The 24,191-nt window shown below is 30.6% G+C and overlaps 1 protein-coding gene across 3 annotated transcripts in view; it reads left to right on the forward strand.

Moving 5' to 3' along the window:
- The first annotated feature begins 4,207 nt into the window (after positions 1–4,207).
- Positions 4,208–24,191, forward strand: part of Arl8 (ADP-ribosylation factor-like protein 8) — a 43,016-nt gene continuing 23,032 nt past the window's right edge. For all 3 annotated transcript variants that reach the window (XR_012758468.1, XM_075379751.1, XM_075379748.1), the window contains exons 1-2: positions 4,208–4,459; positions 16,152–16,306. Coding sequence is in view for 2 of the 3 variants with exons in the window: in XM_075379751.1 (XP_075235866.1) it covers positions 4,337–4,459; positions 16,152–16,306 (278 nt within the window). In the remaining variant the exon portion in view is untranslated. The remainder of the gene's footprint in view (positions 4,460–16,151; positions 16,307–24,191) is intronic.

Raw genomic sequence — 24,191 nt, forward strand, 5'->3', positions numbered from 1 at the left:
GGATGACCACTAATCATTTGTAAGGACACTTTGTTAATAAACTAAGATTTTACATGTAATTTAAATAAGTGTTATATCATTATAATAGCTGACACAAAACTTTGGCAATCACCTTGTTACCAATTTGTTTTTACATAAGTTACTCTAAATAGTTGTCATTTTAGTCAGTAACATCAAATCATACCTTATATGTCGTATATTTGATTTTTTTTCTGTTTAACCACCGTTAGGTATTGCAGTATTAACTGTATTGTGAAATAAATATTTGTACAAGATTATTATTGACCTCATTATAGATTTGGGATAGAAAACAAAAACATTTTGATCGGGCTAACCTAGACCGTAGAACGATGCAAGCATGGATCCGAATGAAAATGGTAAGACATAGCCTTCTTGCGGGTGTCGTTTACTAACCTTTCGAAAATCTGGGTCGCTGGCATCCTCAAGTCGAAACCCAGGAAAAACATCTCGTAGGAAGTAGATTAGAGGTAACATTGCCAATAATTTTGAAAGTGAAATTATGGAGTCTCAACCAGGTTCCTTTCCACGGCAGACTATTACTGTATCTTAAAAATTTAGCGTACCACAGACCCCCAACAATGTCTATGATAATGTACCTTTGTCAAATAGGATTAACAACCTTCCACTAGAGGATACCAGCATTAATGTGAGCCAAGATTAGAGGTAACATTGCCAATAATTTGGAAAGTGAAATTATGGAGTCTCAACCAGGTTCCTTTCCACGGCAGACTATTACTGTACCTTAAAAATTTAGCGTACCACAGACCCCCAACAATGTCTATGATAATGTACCTTTGTCAAATAGGATTAACAACCTTCCGCTAGAGGATACCAGCATTTGTGTGAGTCAGACAAACACTGTCAATCGTGCTAAAATGGGATCACTGTTGTACTACAGCTTTATGAACTATTTTAGATAGTTGTAAATAAGGGCAACTATAACGTACGGCAGGTCCGTGCCAAACAACTGTGTATTATCTCAAAGGATACTGAAGTGTACAATAGACTTGCTTCATGAGTAGAAGCTAATTGTTCTGTACTGTCATGACTCTAAACAATTGAGACGTGGAATGTGGCTCATCAAATCACGATTAGATATTTGCACTGTTAGTGTTAATCATTTACTGCTGGAGTAAAGAATATATTTTAGTCAAATTCTGTCGAGAAAAACTGGAAATGAACCACAACATATGTGTCGATTGGAATAGTTACATGTGTGAGGTGTGCGAAGACAATTTACTAAATTCTACATTGTATGAGAACGGGAACGGTTTTACTCCTCTACTTCAAACCAAGAGCTTCATACAAATCCTTTTTTCACATACCTAAGATTGATATTTTCAAAAGATACTCCTTACTAATCATGGTTCTTTCAAATCGTTGAGGCAGTGGAAATAGAAAGCCTAAAAGTTTTACACACAATAGAATTAAATCACCCGTTTTCTAATTCCTCAATAATTTTTAATTTACCACAAACAAAAAGAATTTTTCTTTTTAATGCCTGACATTATTTCTGTGCCATAAAAATTTTTAAAAAAACATCACAACACTGACTTCAGCCCAAGTTAAACATGAATGTACCGTGCAACAAACCTTTAAGAATCGACAGCATGAACTCGATTGTAAAATTACTCGCCCTTTCCATTGCCATACTACATTAATAAACGTTATAATAGCGGATGAATGAAATTTCCCAAAATTCAGAAATAGTCAGTATAAAACTGTACATGGCTTATTACTGCATCTGGTCGTTTCTTATTAACCAATTTCATTTATCGTGAAGAGTTAATTACCTCCCTAGTCTAATTGATTAAAATCATTCACTTTTTTAATAACTTAGGGAATAAATTTATTATTCAAAGTAATTTGCTCATTATAACCGACTTCTAACTTCGTGATTACTTCATTAAAACAAACTTTGGTATGTATTAATAATATAGGAAACCACTATTTTTTTTTTATTTTTGCAGTTACAACCGGATTCTCATTATTAACAACTTTTACTGTATACGATTTGTGAAATTTTTTTCAAAACTCATTGTAATTTCAAATTTAATTGCTTTAATTCATTCCTATCTAGTCTTTTAAATGGATCATCACTAAGTTAATTTAAAAAAAAAGGTGTCTGCAAATCAGGGGCTGCTGTGTTTATAAAATGTTCTCTATGAAAGTTGCTTAAAATTATATTTGTGGTGGTAATATTTATCCAATGTAATTTTCATCAAATTGCATTTCTTCAAACTAAATGAAGAAACTACTAAACTACTGTTTCCCAGTCTTTTCAAAATTAAAGATGTTTTCATAATTTTTTATAGAAATAATAGTTTTATCATGAAATGAGGTTGAAATCCCATCATTTGGAATTTTAAAATAACTTTATATCATTTTTTTTTTCAGAAAAATTGGTTGTGTGTGCAAGTAAATTATTTAGTAGCAAGTTAGGTTTATATTAAACTTTGTTGGCTTAAATGTTTGTAAAGGTTACTCCCACAGCTTTGCACTTGTATTCACAGCTAGAAGAATGAGATTCTCTTAACAATTTAAAAAGATTTGTTTGTAGTATACTTCAGTAAAGATATTGAATGAATAACATCCTGCTGGGTTGTCTAGTGGTTGGATTTCAATTAACCACATGTTTTAGGAGTGGTCAGCCTGAGTTTTTTCAAGACTGGATTTACCAGCACATTCACACTTACACCCCACTGCGTACAGAGCCTTGGCTTCTCTACAGATTACTGCTGACATTACACTGTGCTGCTCCTCTGTAACCTAGCATATAAAAATATAAATTTCAAAGAAAAAAGTGTTAAAATCATTTAACACTTAACATAAATAAAGAACCTTTTTTATCATAGCATATATTCTACTAACAAATGCTACTACTTTCAAGCACTATTAATGTAGAGAAATCTGTTATTTTTTCCTGAAGCAAGCATAACAGGAGATTTTTTTTGGATATGCTCCTTGTATGGCTTGAATTTTATTTTCCAAGAAAATAGTGTACCTCATCATTAGCATAACTTTGTATGGGATTGGTTGAATGTTATCCCCTACTTCTGGATCAGTCAACATGGACCTGATGACAGGGCTTGTTTGTGGTGGCCCTCTAGGTCCCCCGACCTTCCCCTATGTAATATTTTCCTTTGGGGTTTAATAAAGGATCTCATGTATGTGCCTCTGCCACCTATTAATCTACCTGATTTGAGGCAGGGAATTGAGCGGTTGTTGCTTCCATTACTGCAGACAAGCCGGCTAAAAGTATGGGATGAACTCTATCAGTAGAATAAATGTAATATTCAACAAATGATTTTAAAATTAGAAGATATAACAGAATGTAAATGAAAATGAATGTAAGAAAATACTGAAGCAGGGCACAAATCAATGAATGTCTGCACAGAAGGTGAAAGAAATGGACAGAAAATTGTCATGTTTTGTCTATGACATTCATTTAAAAGAGCAAACTTTTGCAAAGATAAAACAAACCAAATTTTATAATAAAGCCCTTTGAAGTATATTACAAAATTTGGTTTAGCTTGTTATTTGAAAGAAATTCTTATAAATATTAGTGTTGCATGTAATATTTAAAACAGAAAAATTTGATAAGAAAACCAGTAAACGGAAATTTTTATAATCTAGTATGATATGAAAATTTGAAGGCTTTTTTTTGGGTTGGTAATGTTTGAAATGAAGAGAGTATAAAAATAAAGAGTAATTGCTTGTTCAACATTTTAATTCTGTATAGTAAGAAAGAGAAGGAAATATATAGTTGAACATATGTTTTGTAGTAAACATTTTGAAATGAAAACATTGTTTCATTGCTTTAATCTGATAGGAAGGAGAAAAATAAGTTCATCAAACAAATTAAATAGCTGATGACCAAAAAAACCGAAAATTTGAAACTGCCTGCTCGTTTTATAAACAAGCCCTTCACACGGAACACCATTCAGGTTTTATGGAACAGCTCGTAGTAAGTGGTAGTATTAATATTTAGGAGAATTGATTTATGAAACGAACCAACCCGAAGTTATTTTTCTTCATCATTATTATTACTTTAATCACAAGTGTATTCACATGGATTTTTTATGTTTGTGAAATATTTAAATAACGGAAAATTTTTTATATGTTTCTAATTAATTAATTGATCATTTGGATTGGCAGCATTGGTTGTCTATTATCTTTCATACCACACATACAAGTGTAATCAGCTGTATTGAGTTGTCGGGTGTGTGGACGTGCGTCATTAATAAAAAAATAAGAATCCGTAAGCTTAAAAACACGTATATTTTAATTTTTGTAAATATAAAAGACTTTCAATATGCTAGCGTTAATAAATCGAATCTTAGACTGGTTCAAAAGTTTATTTTGGAAGGAAGAAATGGAATTGACTTTAGTGGGCCTTCAGTGTTCAGGAAAAACCACATTCGTTAACGTCATAGCAGTATGTATTTACAAAAATTATGTAATTTTTAATTCTGGTTTAAAATTTTTAAAGGTTTTATTAATTTAAAAATTATTTTATTGGTGGAACTTTTTCACAATGTTTTAATTGTAATGTTAGGTTATTGCTGATATGCGTAACATACCGTGGCTTTTATTTATTTTCTTGATGGGATTTTTTAAAATTATTGTAGCACGAAATATTGTGGCTGGGAATTATTATATTTAATACCTTACTTTGAAAAGTGAAAATGAAATTAACTATATTGTTTGGCATATTTAATGTTATATATTTTAGAGTTTTAATGTCGATAGAAGTGGATTATCTGTATCATTCATTGGTAGTTTGAACTGTAAACAAAGAATATACCAAGATTTGGTTATCTTTTGATAATTGTATTTTATTCTATGGAGGTTATCTTTTATTTTAACTAATTAAATAACTGATATAATGAATTCTTTTGTAACATTTCCTAATTTACTGTATAATATTATAATTGTACAGTCATTTTTATAATTTCAAGTTAGACCATGTTAACATAAGCAACAAAAAAATGTTGCTTATTAGGTTTTGCATATTTTAGTGTTTGTAGAAAATTGTAGTTTGGTGTTTAATTTTATTCAGAGATTTTATGCAGTTAAATTAATTTTTAAACATCATTTTGGATTTAGATATAATTTTTCATCTTTTGTTGTACTTTCCCAATTTTTTAAATGATATTCTTTTATTAATCCATTAACGTTATCTTATTCAAATTACTCTGTGTCCACATTTTCCCCTTGCTTGAATTCGATTTAAACAAAACACAACGGGTATAAGTGCATCAAATCAGTCAAAAAATAATAAAAAAGAAAGATGACTTGTGTTTCACCATCATTCAGTAGAGCAATTGAAACAGTTTTTAATGTTGATTAAGTAATTTTTTATTTTACCATAAATGTTTTAATTATAAACTGTGAAGTGACTCCTTCCATGATATTAGTCACACTTTATACTGTCAACATGCTAATTGTCATTATTAGATGAATTATCAAAAATAATGTATACCAGGGTGCATATGCTTCTATTATGATGTCATCAACACCTTATATAAATGAACTTATCTGTTTATTTATAAGAGTTTTAACAACATGTAACACAGAAAGCTTATAATCTCTATTACAATTATTGTATAATAAAGTTTAATTACTACTATAAATATTTCCATTAGTAAACGATGTTTAGACAAATAGAGCATATGGTTTAAAAAAAAAGAAACAGTTAGGTAAGGTTCACTTAGGTTTCACAAGCATGATTAGTTATAAAAAATAAGGAGAAATAAATGTTTTTCTTAAAACTGTAATATGTGTTGGTATATATGATTTCCTTAGCACTTTCAGATAAAATTATAAAATGCATTTATTAGCGAATTCAGGCTGTGAATTTTAACAAAAAATTATTTGTTACCAATACCTATTTTATTTAAAAATGAAATTATAATGGTAATAATAAATTAGCATTTAATTAATATAAATGGTGTTAGTTATTTTAAGTAGTAGTTTAAAAAAATGCCAGATGGTCAGTGTCAGATAGATCTTAGACATTGATTTTCAAATAGATAAGATGACATGTACAATTTAAAAATAAAATAATATTCAAACTGAAAATTAAGAACAGCGATCGTATAATCTTAAAAGTTTTATTTCCAAAAAGTTTCATTAATTATTTCAAAAATAAATTTCTATCACCAGCCATGATGCTTAGTTCAGAAACATACTTAATTTAACAGCTATAATGTGGGGATTCAACTAAATTTCAAGTCATTCAGTTTTCACGAGTTATTTCAAGAATTTATATACTCCAAAAAAAAATTGGACCAATCTTCGTGTATATACAGATTTAAAGAAATGGCCAAGTAGTCCTTGATTGATAATTTCTAAGAACCAGTGATTGTAATGGATATTTTAATTAATAGATACAAAATGACAAGGGTTTTAATTTTGTTTTATGAAGTACATGGTAACATATCCTACAAGAAATGTCTGATTACTATATTTCAAATAATGGGTGCTCCATAATGAAATAGTTTGCTTTATTAGTTAAAACTTATGATATATATATTTACATTTGCATTGATCACATTTATAAAATACACTTTTATTAAATTATGTATTTTTAATTTTGTAGGAACAACTTCACCATACAAATTTTCTCAACTTGAAAGATGAAAAAAACCATAATGAAAGCTTGCTGTTGAGTATACTATGTCTTGCAGTGTAATATAAAAATTCAGAATTAGGTTAAATTAAGTGCAGCCACTTAATGTTGAGGATAAATATCTTTCAAAACAGATTGTCAGATTTTCATAAAAATATTTAACAATTTTTGTTTGTTCAGTTTTGCACATGTTGATTACCTTAAAAAAATCTTTGGGGTCTTGATAGTGAAAGAATTCTGAAAAAGTCAGGTTAGTATATCAGATTCCTTTGGTTAATTAACATTTTTAACTTGTATGGTACCTATACTTTTTACCCAAAAGGAATTAAGCAACATTGTACCCTTTATACAACATTGTAATCACTGATGATATTTCAGAATTTGGTAATAGATTTTAGAATTATAATTAGTTAAAGTGTTCAGAATCAGAACTCTAAAAAAGCACGTCTTTTTTAAGATCTATTAAAAATTCCTCATTAGTAAATCATCTAATAAAGCTTTAAAGACTATTAAATAAACAAGTCCAGAACTTAAATGCACCCATGAAATTGAAGGTTTGAAATTTAACTAATTTGGTCACCAAATTACAGTTGTTAAATTAAGAAATATGTTTTTGGACTATGCATCACGACTAATAGATATACAATTAATGATGATGTGATTAATGAAATCTTTTGTAGATAAAACTTTTAAGATTACGATCCCTCATTTTAATTTTAAATTCTAATATTATTTTAAGTCTTAATTACAAGTCCTTATTTTAAGTCTTGTTAGTTTTATTTTAATTTTATCCAACTTTTTGAAAGTCCATTTCAAGAATTCCTTATCCTTAACTATGACTTCACTCATTATTTAATTATTTTCACAAATTATTATTTGATTTCTAGAAGTAATTGTTGTAATGAATCATCTTATCACTGTTGTAAATATATAAAAGATAAAAGCATAAGTATTATGCAGTCATTTAAGATTTTATTTGTACCAGTTATCAACACCTATGTTTTCATGAAAAGTTTCCTTTCTATAACATCCTTTCTTTTTTGTTTAACCTCTGGGATCATCATTAGATGAGATGAATGATTAGTAGCATGTGTGAAAATGCCATGCCTGATCGGGATTTGAATCCAGCACCTCCAGATGAAAGGCCAAGACACTGCCACTCATACCGTGGAGGCCTGTCTTTGTGTAACATCTGGAATCTACTTTTAGAATTACATATATGTACATTTTATAATAATATATGTTAAACATCTAGGAATAATTAATTTCTGTACACTGGATTCATCTACAGAATTAAAATTAATACTGTTGCGGTCGGTTTTGTGAAAAGAAATTATAAAAGAATTAATGTCACTTAATTGTAGGACATACTTAATTGCTGTAAATATACTTGTTTGAACTTTTTCAATAAAAGGTCAAACATGACATAGTTAATAAAAATTACTATAATAGTAAAGTTAACTTCTGGAAAGAAAAGTAAAGCATTCAGATTATTAAAACTGGATAATACAAGTTGTATACAACCAGATGTTATTAACTCATTAAAGCACAACAATAGTGTTGTGAGGGTTATGTGCATTCATAGAAAAAAATTCATCTGTAATCTAATAAGTACTATTATTGTGTCTGTAACTGAAGCAACAGCTGTATAGGGTTGTTAATGATTATAATAGTAACACATCCTCGAACATACATTTGATCTTAATCCAATTCAACTTTTTCCCTGATATGATCAATGTTGTATATCATGCTATTGTATGCGTATGTAGATTTTTCACCAATGTTAGAATTACTTCATAGGTTCATCTAATTCTGAATTTTGGAAAAGTTGTTTTCCCTTCCTTAATAGTTATTGAAAACATTATTTAAGTAATAGGTATTTAATTATATCATAACTTATTCTAAGGTAGGGTGGACAAAGCAGGAGCGATATAAAATGCAGAATAGCACTGCCGAAAAGTGCCTTTGTCAGAAATATAATTTGTTTACATCAAAAATTAATTTAAACATCAGGAAAAGATTTTTGAAAGTATATGTTTGGAGCGTAGCTTTGTATGGAAGTGAAACTTGTACAATCAGAATACCTGAGAAGGAAAGATTAGAAGCTTCTGAAATGTGGTGCTACAGGAGAATGTTAAAAATCGGATGGATGGATAAAGTGACAAATGAAGAGGTGTTGCGCCAAATTGATGAAGAAAGAAGCATTTGGAAAAATATAGTTAAAAGAAGAGACAGACTTATAAGCCACATATTAAGGCATCCAGGAATAGTTGCTTTGGTATTGGAGGGACAGGTAGAAGGGAAAAATTGTGCAGGGAGGCAATGTTTGGAATATGTAAAATAAATTGTTAGTGATGTAGGATGTAGGGGCTATACCGAAATGAAACAACTGACACTAGATAGGGAATCTTGGAGAGTTGATCAAACCAGTCAAATGACTGAAGACAAAAAAAAAATTTAAGGTTGCGTTTCTTTTCTTTTATTTATTTGTTACACTTTTAAACTATTTATCCAAAAATAAAAAGTTTAGAATAAGTTACATATCTTTAACCAAATCATACTATTGTTTCATTAGGGATATTTAAAGCAAACATTTTCTTCTAACAGATATTCAAAATTACCAGCATTAATAAAAATTCTTTAATAACCCTTTTTTTAATACCAATTTTCATTATTGAAGTAATGAAACTATATACATTCTGAAGTAGTGTTAAAACACTTAAATGGAAAAGTTGTTAGAAATATGTTTTCGCTATGAAACTATTCTTAATATCCAAGGGGTGGCTGAAATGTTACGAAATGAATATCCTAAATATTCCTCATTAATTGTGGAAAGAAATCAAAATTGCAGTGGTGCCAAATTTGGAAATATGGAGGGTAAGGAGTAACTTCACAGTAGCACGAGCATTTGTACACGATGTGTATGGTCTAATTACTTTGTTGCTGAATTATGGGCTCCATGAATCGCCGAACATTATACACATGTCGTCTAAGGTGTTTTAACTTCTATATATATTGGATAGAATTTACAATCAACCTGACTTTCAGGTAGACAATTGCATACAAGTGTTTGGAATTCCACAATACTGCGTTTTGAATTTTTTTATTTTTTTGGCCAACTGTAATGCTGATATTTTATGCTCAGCCATTTTATTGTGGGTCGTAGTTATACATCCGAGTAAGAGTTTCTTCTCCCAACACAATATTGAAAAGGAAATCATCTCCATCACAATAATAATTCAGAAGCTGTTCAGTAATGACCTATTTTGTTCTTTCAGTATGCCACTCTGAGTTGCAATGCATATTTGTGTGTTGGTCATTTTGAATCAGTTCATCTACATTCTTTTAATACTTCTTATTGGTCACAAATTTGGTTGAAAACTATAAAATTCACCCTAATCGTCAATATTTGCTTTATTTTTTGTGATGCACAAAATTTTATTTTCCATCTACTCGGTATTTTTCCCATCAACAGCTTCATTACCATAATCTGGTTTTAGACAATGACAGTGAATTTCAATGAGTTTTGGAATGTTAGTAGTAGGGAAATGAAATTCAACAAGATGGCAAGATCTTCACATTGTGTGAAATTTTGTTTTTCCATTACATTCTAGGGTGCATTATATTTCAGTTGCCTCTTGTAGTTAAATACTATTTTGCTTGTAATTCCTTAAAAATTACAGAACACTGAAACCACATTACTGGGAAAACAGGATACATTTTATATGCATAATTTGCTTTAATTTTTTTTAAATTTTCATTAAAGAAAATTGAAACTTAATATTACATAGAAAATAACAAGTTTTAATATGGTATAAAGTTAAATTTTTCCATGTAGAGGTTTATAATATATATCTCTTCGAAGACAGTTTTTTTTTTTGTAAAATTTTACCGTAAATGTATCTAGCCAACTTACTTATGTGAAATTGTTTAGTACATATTAGTCAGCATGTGTTTATGTATATTTTGTAACCATATATTACTTCAGAATATTTTCAGTTATGATGAATATCAGAACTTTTCTTTTCAGATCCTTGGGTTTAGGTTATGGACAGTGATGATAGATAAAAGAAAATTCTTTTGCTTGCTTTTAAGTGTTCATCAAATTTATATAGTTACAGTATTTAATTTTGTTAGTTAATAGGCTCCTTCTCTTTGATACTGAAATTTTTTACTTCTATTTCAGCTATTACTTGGCAGCCCAGTAAATCTACTCTACAGCTCTTCAAATAAACTGAAAGATACCTCTGTTAGTTCTAAGATGTACTGTTTTATGAGGGAGAATATTTTACTTAAACAGTGTGATAATCCTTCCTTTGCTAACACATTTTATGTGGGTTATGAATCACTCCAGATAACAAATGTCATTAGTATTAACTGATTAATATTATTTAGTTAATAGGTTTTGTATTTCTTTTATCAAGGGTTAACTTTTATTTATTTATATCATTTTGTTATTCATTAAATGGATAACCTTTGATTTATTTAGTTTTGTTCAGATTCTATATATATATATTTTTTATTTATTTATGTAATAATGAGACAGTTTTACTTAAAAATATTATCTGTATTAATCTCTTGGGATCATCTACATAAACTTATAAATTAAATTCAGTACGTTGCACTTAGAATTTTCTAAGCTTCCTCAGGTGACAATACACATTCATACATACATTTATCCATCCCAGATAATATTTTATCCCCATCTTTGTTGTAATAAATCCCCCCTAGTCATACATTACTTCTCTTATGTTTAGATATGTATTTATCTGTATATAACTTGATTGCTATTTCCTGTGTATTGAAACCTTTACAATGAACATTTTTTTCTCTAAAGTTACAAACATTAAACATTATTTTCCTTAAAACTAAATTTATAATGTAAATATGATTTTTTTAAGTTAAGTTAACATTAATCTGGCTATGTCAACAATAGAACAGACTTTGCCATATTAAGCAAATTAAATGTCTAATGCATGGCCCATAAACTTTAAATGGGATTCAGGTTAGGGGTTTTTATTAGTAATCAATCATGTGTAGGAATGATTTTCTTTTTCCATCCACATTTTCCTTTTCTCTTTGGAGAGATGAAACCGGTTTTCCTAAACCTTTTGCACGATTTCATTTTCAATACCTAACCCCACACTACACTCGCTGGCAATCTGTCTTTGAGTCATTTGTTAACAATTTTTGACCGCTTTCGTGGGGTTATATCCATTGTATTAACTAGAAACCAATAACAAACTTATATCTGAAACTCACAAGGTCAACAAAAATTAATTGACAATCAATTATAAAATAACCACTAATTCTGTCTGTTTTTGAACTAACAACATAGCCTGAAACACCAAACACCAAGCAATCTGCCACAGAATGAAAATTTCCTACAACAGAACAAAGATTCCTTTTGTTCGGATTAATTTGTTCATTACTGTACTGTGAGGATTGGATCAGCTGTCACACAGGCTTCACCTGGTAGTTAATGAGGAAGCCACTATCATTGCCGTGCGGCAACTGCTTGTGAGCTTTTCAAGTGACATAATTCTTACCCAAGAGGTAGCGTGACACACTGAACTAGACAGAAATACCTTTTGGATAAAGTTAGGTTTCCTATTCTTACAGTAAATTTTTATTTTGTATTTATCAGTTCAAAATATCCAAAGTTTCCAACTTTACAAATATCCCTAATTTAACCTTTCCAGTCTAAAAATTAATATAATATAGGATCTATTACAAGGGTGGGGATAAAATATTATCTAGGATGGGCACAACTATAATTGTCATGGGTATAGGTGACCTGATGTGAATCATAAGTTAATGCTGAAAATGATATAGCCACTTTCAAGAATAACATGTTCTGTATCTGGTTTACTAGAAAAAAATGAGGAATGAAATGGTTTCCAATACCTTCTTTGTTGATATAAACTGTATCATCCTTTCGTGCTCATGTCAATGCAGCTGATTTTCAACTGTACAAATAAGCCTCTTTTTTTTTGTTCGGTTCTTATTAACAACACCTCCTGATGATCTGACAGTCCACGGATGTAACACTACAAGTACACTCATTTCACAAACAAGGATACCGTACTGGCTTAACAATAGTTTATTGTATCCGTAATCTAAAATACATTTCTAACATGGGAAACCAAAAACAAAGCCTGCTAAAAGTAATAGCATCTTTATTTGATTTAAGATAAAATCTGTAACAGCAATAATAATAACATCTGATTGAGCAATTAACTGCAACCACTTACAACATAATGATTCTGTAACTCTTGGAATATCTCAAGGTGTGGATCCTAGAAATTGAAAAAGTAAAGTCTATAATCAGTAAACCAGTTGATAATTGCAAAGTTAAAATAGAACGGAGTTTTACTGCCCTTATATAGTTTGCATCTAAAGTAAACCTAACAATTAATTATCTTTTCAATTCTGAATAAAATTTAAATCATTGTAGCTTTAGAATCAATTGAGATACAGAATTTAAATTGGTTTAATTAATCTAAGTAATTATTGTTTCTGATAAATTTCATGTATTTCAATACATTTTTAGGATAGAATATAATAATATTATTCTTGGTAAATGGAAGAATGGGGGGGATACTGTGGATCTGAAAGCAACATTTCAGTAAAGTGTTGGCTTCCATTCACGTCTTGCCTTCATCCACCAGAAAGAAATTGTAAATGTGGCAATTGTAAGATAGATAAGTTCTTTCTAAATTTCATTAAGTATATGAGAGCCATCTTTAAAGTATCATCTATTATCTGTTGAGTAATTTCTATTAGGAAAAAGAATTTCTCTTTTTTCTAAAAGTTATTGCAACTTTTAGGGAAGATTCACACTCAGTTGCTTTGTTGTAGTCTGTCATTTGCCCAACCTCTCTGTAGTGATTTTTATATGAGATGTAGAGTAGTAAAATAATTAGTATTATCATTGGAACTGTAACTTTTGGAATATAAAAATGTGATAATGGTTGAAGTTTATATGCAGCTAGTAGTTATGTACAGTACTGATCCAGCAAATGAAAATAAATATTATGATGTATGAAATGTTTCAAAATAATAGAATGATTGAATATTAAAAGAGCAACCTTTGATTGTTATTGATTTGATTATGTGCACTAATGATCAAATAAAAAAAAGGTATATCACTATCTTAGATTTGGAATAGATTTTTTCAGTATTTCTAGAACAGTACTTGTAAAATCATCCACCAAGGTCAAGATTTAGATTACAAGATTTATAGTTTAATATTATTCGTGTGAATAGAAAACTACGAATAAATGGTACTTAAAAAAGTCATTGTGTTGTTAATATGTAAACATTGTTCACTTTCTAAAGCTGGGATTCATCATTTGTTGTGAAAATCTTGATGAAATGGCAACTGAAATCCATCCACCCTGGACTTAGCGTCACTAGATAGACATCTGTGCTTTTTGATTGTAGTATGAGTGATAATGAGAAAATAATTAATTGGACAACTTTAATTAAGAAAAATGCTAACGCATTCAAAGCTAAAATATGTATGAGGGCTGGTTGAAATGCAACCGCAATTGTTCATTACTTACAAATGAAAAGACAGTCATACATCCTTCCAAACAGTGTTCTTATTCCATCAGTGAAGAATGCTGGTTGTCTTTCCTTGATTGAAGACCTCATGGTGTGTTCTTCTGTTCAGTATCCATGGTGAAATGAGTATTCTTAATTGTGAAAAGATGTAAAAATTCCAGGCACCAAATATAATGAGTATGAAGGGTGTAGATTATGACTTCTCAAGAGCCTTGGTGGTTGCGTACGATGTGTGTGAGCATTATCTCCAAGAGGTCCTAACATCTTTACACACTTCTCATAATTTACAGTACAATACCAACCAGGTTGTCAGTCCAAGTACATGTATTTGGAATCTCAGAACACTAACAAGAAAATGTTTTTTTGCAGAGTTGAGTTTTGAACTTTTTTGATTGTGGCGAACCATACTCCTGGTATTTCATGCTTTGTTGTTTTTCTTCTGGATTATAGTGATGCACCCTTTTTCTTTTTCCTGTTTAGCCTCCGGTAACTACCGTTTAGATAATTCTTCAGAGGATGAATGAGGATGATATGTATGAGTGTAAATGAAGTGTAGTCTTGTACATTCTCAGTTCGACCATTCCTGAGATGTGTGGTTAATTGAAACCCAACTACCAAAGAACACCGGTATCCACGATCTATTATTCAAATCCATGTAAAAATATCTGGCTTTACTAGGACTTGAACGCTGTAACTCTCGACTTCCAAATCAGCTGATTTGGGAAGACGCGTTAACCATTAGGTCAACCTGGTGGGTCATAGTGATGCTCCCAGCTTTCTTCTCCATCACATTATTTAAAAGGAAGTAAGCTCTCTCTTCACAATAATGTAGAAACTGTTTACAACCTTCTTTTGTTGTTGTTTGTTCTTTTCTGTGATTTCACATGTATCAGTTGTGAGTAGATTTTACTGTACCCCAGTTATGCAGTAATTTGTCCTTCTCATTTTTTTTTATATGACTACCTGAATGGTGATGTATTATGGTATATGTCAGTCATTTTGGATTAATTCATTCATTGTCTTTTGGTCCTTCTCATAAGTCACAGAAACCGGTTGATGACTTGACTCATTATGAAGAAATTTTACAACAGTTCAGTTATGCAATAATGTGTCTCTTTGGATATGCCAAAGAATGAGTTTTGAATATTTTCATCCATTACAGAAACCGGTCAACTACTGCGAGGTTCAACCTCAATATTCACTTACCAGCTTCTGGTACCCAAAATTTTATTGCCCACAACAGTATCTTTAGATGACAATAAATGTCATTAACGTTCTATCTTTACAGTGTTAAAAATTCCATCACTGACCATTGTTCTAGATTATTTGATAGAGGCTTACTTGACTTCATAATAATGGCAACTGTCAGAAAATTCCAGGGCATTGATCAATGAGAGAATGTTAATAGTAGGGAAAGGAAACCACAAGATAGAACCTGCTGCGTTGTGTGACATTCTCATTTCCTGTTATGTTCCAATGTGCATTGCATTTCAACCAACCCTCATAGTTGTAGAAAAACCCGTTTCAATTATAATATTTTTGTATTAAATTAGTTGATAATAATCAAATAGTTCTTATGATATCTCATGATATCCTACAAATTTGGTATGTGGTAAGTTGTTTAATTTTAAGGCTTATATCTAGTTTTGTTTACTTATTTAAATTTTGTGACTTATATTCTATTATAATTATTTTGGTAGCACTTTCATCTGTTACGATCCATCTTTAGCCAGAAAAAATAAATTTTATGAATTACACAATAAAATAATAATGTATTACAGCATCATCAACAGTTAGTTATAGTATAATTTATAATTACAATTTGACTGAAGCTGCGCTAAAATAGTATGAAGGCGCTACCAGTGTTGTAAGATGAGTGGTTGTTTTACTGATTTTGTAATTGTACAATTAAATCTTTTTTTTTCAGTCTGGCCAATTCAGTCAAGATATGATTCCAACAGTTGGTTTTAATATGAGAAAAATCACAAAAGGTAACGTCACAATTAAGGTATGGGATATCGGTGGTCAACCTCGGTTCAGATCAATGTGGGAACGATATTGTCGTGGTGTTAACGCTATCGTGTGTGTATAAATTATTTTTTTACTGTATATAATTATTATATATTGTTATTTTCTTGTAATTCTTAATCTTCTTGATTGTTTTACATAAAAATGTATGTATAGTTTGAGTCTGTCTTGTATTTTCTGAATTTTATACGTATTACATATATAATTCTGTATAATTTGTGTAACATGTAAATTTTTGAGTAATTTATTTTTATCTGATATAATTTTGATGATAATTAATCATTACAAGCAAACAGTATTATTAGCTTTGTTGACCCAAGTTCATTAAAAATCTTAATAGAAAATGTTATATTATGGATTGGTAGTTTCTGATGGCTTAAATTTTATACGCTCTATTTTAGCTAACAAAATCATTCAGTTTCCTCCAACCAAGTTAGGGAATTTAAATATTAAATTAGACACAGGTATTAAAAAGGTTAATTTTGGGAACTTCTATCTTCAACATAAGAGGTGACCTTATTTGAAAAAAAAATTACTTATAAATAAATCTTGCTAATTTTCGTTTTGTAAACTTCTAAGAGTTCATTAGACTGTAATGTCTTTAATCATGGTAGCTCTTTATGAAATACCATTCTCATGTATTCTTAGAAATTTAAATTACTAATTTTATAATCTTATTATGATTACTTTTGTTTTGAGATTATATTCTCTCACAGCAGACTGTATGTCTTAATTCAGTTCAGCATTTAATCTAGCCTAGTTTCAGGGTAACTATTATGATATTTATTGAACTCCAATAAGCGAATTACACTGCTAAAATGAGATTTCAACCGCCAGTTAAAAGTAACCTTTGAATATCACACAATTTTTCTTAGCTTAGTTCTGAAAACATCAGTCATATTCCTTAAGTTATGTAAAATGTTTTGTCTTATTATTCTTAATTTGTGAGCTTTATTTTTAACCTTTTAACTTATTTGAGAACTGAAAGGAAGACATAATAATTTTCAGCAATATATGTCCAGATCGGTTTTGTCATTTTAAAAATTAATTAATTTAAATATCATAAAGTTATTACTAATTAAAAGTTTTATTTGTAATTGCCTAGTCGTAAATGGATGTAGATATGAAATAAGGAGTTAACACTCAAACTCCGCTCAGAGGAGATAACACTAAACACTAGAACGATTGCTAACATTTACCGGAACCAAACAGCAACAGTAATAATTGAAGAACATAAGAAAGAAGCCGTAATAAGAAAGGGAGTCCAATAAGGATGTTCCCTATCCCCGTTACATTTTAATCTTTACATAGAACAAGCAGTTAATGATGTTAAAGAACAATTTAGATCCAGAGTAACAGTACAAGGTGAAAAAATAAAGATGCTACAATTTTCTGATGATATAGTAATTCTAGCTGAGAGTAAAAAGGATTTAGAAGGAACAATTAAAGGTATGGATGAAGTCCTACTCAAGAACTACCACATGAAAATAAATAAAATAAAAGTAATGAAATGTAGTAGAAATAACGAAGATGGACCACTGAATGTAAAAATAGGAAGAGAAAAGATTACGGAGGTAGAAGAATTTTGTTATTTGGGAAGTAGAATTACTAAAGATGGACGAAGCAGGAGCAATATAAAATGCCAAATAATACAAGCGAAACGAGCCTTCAGTCAGAAATATAATTTGATTACATTAAAAATTAATTTAAACATCAGGAAAATATTTTTGAAAGTATATGTTTGGAGCTTAGCTTTATATGGAAGTGAAACTTGTATGATTGAAGTACCTTAAAAGGAAATATTAGAAGCTTTTGAAATGCGGTGCTATAGGAGAATGTTAAAAATCAAATAGGTGGATAAAGTGACAAATGAAGAGGTGTTGCGGCAAATCGATGAAGAAAGAAGCATTTGGAAAAATGTAGTTATAAAAAGAGACAGACTTATAGGCCACATATTAAGGAACCCTGGAATAGTCGCTTTAATATTGGAGGGACAGGTAGAAGGAAAAAATTGTGCAGGCAGGTAACGTTTGGAATATGTAAAACAGATTGTTAGGAATGTAGGATGTAGGGGGTATACCGAAATGACTGAAGACAAAAAAAAAAACACTCAAATTGTAAAAAATTTCAGATTAAATCAATTTGATATTGTATTTAGAATTCTGAACATTTAGCAATAGTATTCAATTCAAATAACCATATTAATAAAAAAAAATAAACAATAAAATCACTTTTAAAATTTTCTTAGTTTACAATAGTAGTTTTATGCAAAAAAGATTCAACTGACTTGCTAACATGATTTATTATAAACATCAGTTAAGCTTAAACAATTTGCATATTCATGATAGTAGTACAAAGGCAGCCATATTTAGATGAATGAAAAACTCAAAAATTATAGGATCATGTTTACATAAGGGTAATAATAAAAATATTAAGGCTCTAGTTAATGAACTGCACTTATGGTTTGATTCTTGCAGGGGACTGAATTGAAGTAGTAAATATATCCTCCTGATCAGACATTTCCTGTTAAATGACAGAGAGTACATTACTATGATAGACAACTGTAAAAAAATGAAAAAGTTATTAATGAATGTATCAGAATTATATCGGTATCTCCATTTTTCAAGCTGTTGTTAATAGAAAGATACGATGGGTTGGAAAGTGAACGGTTGAGAAGCCATGAAATAAATATAGATAATCATAACCCTGTTTTATATATATATATTTTTTTTCTTTAAGAATGATCTGACCAGTAATGAAGATTTCAAAAAATAAACATTTGTAAAAGAGTTCAACAAAAATTGATTGAACTAACTAGTATTAAATTGATTGAGCTGTGGTGTAATGGCAAACTTCTGTCAAAAGTAAGAAATAAAGATCTATTAGAATCAATGATACTTATTCTTCCTAGTGATGCACACTTTTTCAGATTTTTAGAGATAACAAAAGTAGGACAAACTTTTACAGATGATGTAGAAGGTTTGTTAAAGTATTGATCTTGATCTTGGATATGAAACTGAATTCTAATTTTATTATTGACAATTATACAGAATTCGAATAAAAATATTTACGTTTCAAAAGAATGAAATTTTCCAATTTATATTATTAACAAATTCATTTTTTTTTTTTTTGTAATATTTTACAAAATAATTTTATAAATATTGTTTAAATTTTTTGTAAAATAAAATTGACACCTTTTTTAATATCATATTTTTTAAATTGAAAGAAATATCTCAATACTGTTTAGTTTCAAATTTACTTGCTTATATTCTGTTTTTCAGTAAATTATTTTTACATTGGAATTTTTTAACTTTTACATTTTTAATTTCTTTCATTAATTAAATTTTCAAGATTATTATTACTGAAACAATAATAAAAAATGGAGTATTTATTTTTAGTAGTAGTAAATTAAGATAAAAATTTAAATATTTTTAATATATATTTGTATTAATTTTTATATAGTTCGGTAGAGATAATATCTTTTATTATAACATGTTTTTCAAGCAGAATTGTGGTTTGATTCATTTTATTAAACTGTACCTCCATATTATGTTTCTATGTTGATAGTATTTTTTTAAAAGCAATTAACCAACATTATTTTTAAAGAATTTAGGTTTTTCAAGTTTTAGATGGTAATAATATAAAACAAGTAAACTTAATGAAAATTAAAACATTTAAATTTTTAACTTCTTATTTTTTGTTAATTTCTTCTAACATATAAATGTGAAAAGTAATCTTAAACAATAAAGTCTCTTTTCCTGAAAAATGTAGATTGATTGACTCCTTATTGGTTATCTATAAATAAATAACACAAAAAAAAATGTAACAATACGTTTTTATTATACACTTTATTTATTTAATCTTCATTATTAATTTTACAGATTACTGATCCTTGTCCCTTCAAAGTACTCCCCTCCCCCATTCACACACTTTTACCAGCAGTGTTTCCACTTCGCCAAGTAGACCTGGATAGCCTCATTTGAAATAGCCTTTAAGCTCCATGATAAATTTGCTTTAATGTCATCAAAAGTCTCAAAACAGCGTCCTTTCATCACCGATTTTAATTTCATAAATAAGAAAAAATTGCAAGGAGCTAGGTCTAGTGAATGCATTGTCAAAGCTGAGTGTGCAAGCACATTGTCATGGTGAAAGAACCATGAGTTGTCTCGCCAAAACTCTGGTCTCATTTTGAGGATTTTTTCACGTAACCGTTGTAAAATGCCTTGATAGTACGCATGGTTCACTGTTTCACTGTGAGGCAAGAATTCAAAATGCACACTTCCATTAAAATGAAAAAAAACAGAAAGCTTCACTTTGACATCGGATTTAGACAGGATATGCTTTTTTGGAGTGTGGAGATCCTTTGCCAATCCAATGTGATATTGAACTTTTGCCTTTGTAAACTCAGCTTTTGTCTCCTGTTATGATCCTTTGCATGAATGTTTCATCGTCATTGGTTTGTTCAAGAATTTGCCGACAAATGTCCACTCCATGTTCTTTCTGCTATTTGGTCATCAAATGAGAAACAAACTTTGGTGTAACTTGAAACATGTTCAATTTTTCTGTCAAAATGTCATTCCATGATCCAGTTGTGATGCTAACCTCTTGTGCAAGTTCTCTGACATTCAATCTGCTATTTTTACTCACAGATCGTTGATTTTTTGAATGTGGGTGTCATCATTTGAAGTTTTCCTGGTCGATGGTCATCTTCAATTGTCTGACGACTGCTTTTAAATCATGAAAACCATTCATTACATTGCGTACAACATAGAGCATCATCTCCGTAATCAAAAGTTGAAACGTTTCTGTGAAAGTTTTCCCCAGTTTCGTGCAAAATTTTACATTGTATCGTTGCTCTAAAAAAATCACACATTACAAAAATCGCTACTAACACTTAAACATGTTGTGCTCAAATAACAAGAAAACTAAACGATATATCAACAATCCAAGAACATGTGGTTACAGAGGAGTTTATGTGAAACACAATAGTGCCAACCACATGTCACTAAATATCTCCATTGGTGCGTAATTAAATATGTTCAGTTATTTTCTGAGCAGACCTCATATTACATTGTTAAACAATTATCATCTGTTTTCTTTTTTATTCTTAGGATATTCTGGAAGAGTCCAGGTAACTAGTGCAGTTTTCTTAACTCAGGGTCTCTAAGAGCAGCTGTATTCCTTGTTCTTGTAATGATTATAATCATGATTAGAACAGAGGAATAGTGTCCATGACAATATCAAAATACTGCTTAATGGTAAAATGACTAGTTCACCCAGTCATGTCATCTGGTGGGCAGTCTGTTAACCATCTGTGTTATGCTGTCCAATACAGACTATTTATCTATATGATGATTTAATATTCATATTTAACAGATTAATGGTAATCAGCATAGCTGCTACTCGGAGGGTACTTAGAAAAATTAGAACCTGAATACTTAACTGATAGTCATCATTTGGTGTTCTGCTTGATGTCGGATTCATGACATTACTGTTGTCTCCATCTATTTCTGTCTCAAGCCTTCTTCCGTGTTTCCTTTCTCCTTTACTGACCCTTCTGATGGATTTGTCAAGATTACACCACTTCTAGCCAGTTTCCTTTTCTTTTGTATACTTCCTGCATAAGTTTTCTTTCTTCTTTAAATCTGTCTCTTACTTCCTCATTCTTTTATCTCTCCATCTGACTTCCTTCATCCCTTTCCATATGTCCATAACAAAAGCTTCGATTCAGTCCCTTATCATCCATGCTTCACTTTTATATAAAATATGAGGGTTATTTTTTTTTCAAGGTCTGATCGTCACGAAATTAAAACCACTGTGAAAATAAAAAATGTTTTATTTGCAGCAAGTACTTACATAGTTACGCTATTTCTCTACATAGTCGCCACTCCAATGTAGACATTTGTCGTAGCGTGGCACCAACTTTCCAATACCCTTGTCATAGAACGGAGCCGCCTGTGTTTTCAGCCATGTTTCTACGCTGGTCTACAGCTCGAAATGTTGTTCTCCTAGCCAGCGTTTCATGTGAGCAAAGAGGTGAAAATCAGATGGAGCCAAGTCTGAGCTGTATGGTGGGTGATCAAACACTTCCCAACGAAAACGCTGCAGGAGCTTCTTTGTTACAGCTGCAGTGTGCGGCCGAGCATTGTCATGGAAAAAGACAATGCCTGATGACAACATTCCTCTCCGCTTATTCTGAATTGTCCTTCGTAGACGTTGAAGAGTCACGCAGTATGAGGCTGCAGTGATGGTCGTGCCACATTCCATGAATTCCACCAAGAGAACTCCATTCCGGTCCCAGAACACAGTAGCCATAACTTTCTGTTGGAGAAGGTTCGCTTGAACTTCTTTGGTTTACTGGGAGAATGAGAATGCATCCACTATTTGGATTCTTTGTTTCTTCAGTTTCAAAATGGACCCATGTCTTGTCCCCTGTGACAATTTTGTTCAAGAAACCTTCTTCATTATAGTAGCGCTGGAGAAACGTTAGGGAGGTGTCCATTCTCATTGTTTTGTGATGGTCGGACGGCATCTTGGGAACCCATCTCGCACACAGTTTGTGGTACTGAAGTCTCTCACTCACAGTGGTGTAGAGCTGACCTTGAAATTTCAGGAAACGAATCACTCGATACAGAAATTGTGAACCGATGATTTTCTCGAATTGCCTCATCCACTCGCTCAACGAGATCATCAGTTGACACTCGCTTCTTTCCCTGACCGCCTGCATCATGAACATCTGTACGTCCTGCTTTAAAGTTCCTGCACCATTGTCGCACTTTGCTGTCACTCATTGAAGTTTCACTGTACACATTACTTATTCGTTGATAAATTTCAGCTGCATTACACCGATTCGAAGAAATCAAATTACCGCATGCACTTCACACTTGGCGGGAGATGCTATTGTTGTAGACATGTTTACGTGCTAGCTGCGTATTCAGAACTAAACGAAGTGACACGGCGTGATTGAAGGCCATACTAAAGACACTGCGCAACACATATGCGCAAAGGTTCATCCAATTTTTGCATGGGATAAATATATACCATTTAGTTAGCCCTTTTTTTTAATTCTAAGTCCAGGCTTTAATCACAAAGTAATTTCCTCACTTGCTGAAGACTTCCTTTGCCATTGCTAACGAAGCATTTTGTGCACTTTTGTTTCCTTTTATTTCCATTACACTCTTGCAGTTGTTTGTCACTATAGTCAATAAAATCTGTAATTTTTTACTTTTCCTATTCTTCCTTCTCTTGTTCTTACCACGAAGTTCTCTTTGTTATTTGTTTCCATTACTTTAGTTTTATTAACTGATTTTTAAAATAAAGATTTAAAACTTTAATGTTTTAAAACTTTAAAGATTTTAAAGTTTTAGAAAATTTGCCTTCACAGGGTTTTTGGTCCAAAATTGTAAATTATCCAAGTAATAAATTACTTTAACCAATGAAGCATCCTTTCTGTTGTTTGATGATCTCATTTCTTTACCCATACCCTTTTTTCAACCTTTATCACTTATTACTTGAATGTTTAGAATGCTATGGGAATTGTATTAGCTGTGATCCTGGTTCCATTTGTAATCGCATGTAGCATCTTTCAATCATCTAGACAACTGTTTTGTACAAAGATTGAAACTATCAGGTAATTTTGAGCTGCACATTCCTAAAATCAACATCTTAATTTTTATTTTTAAAGAAATTATTTGTTCTCACCTGTACTTCTGAATATAAAAGATTGAAATTTTACTTTAGGGAGGATTCACATAGAGTTTATATAGCCCCCCCCAAAAAAAGTACTTTTATCCCTTTGAGCTGAAAGACCTCCACTTCCTGTTCAAGGTCTGTTTTACAATGACTATGAAAAAAAGATTATTATAATCCTATGGTGGTGACCCCTTTATTGTGATATGATCATAAGAAACAACCGTTTCTTTCATGGCCAGTTATTCAT

The sequence above is a fragment of the Lycorma delicatula genome, chromosome 12 (assembly GCF_047948215.1).
Source record: "Lycorma delicatula isolate Av1 chromosome 12, ASM4794821v1, whole genome shotgun sequence".
Taxonomy (NCBI): domain Eukaryota; kingdom Metazoa; phylum Arthropoda; class Insecta; order Hemiptera; family Fulgoridae; genus Lycorma; species Lycorma delicatula.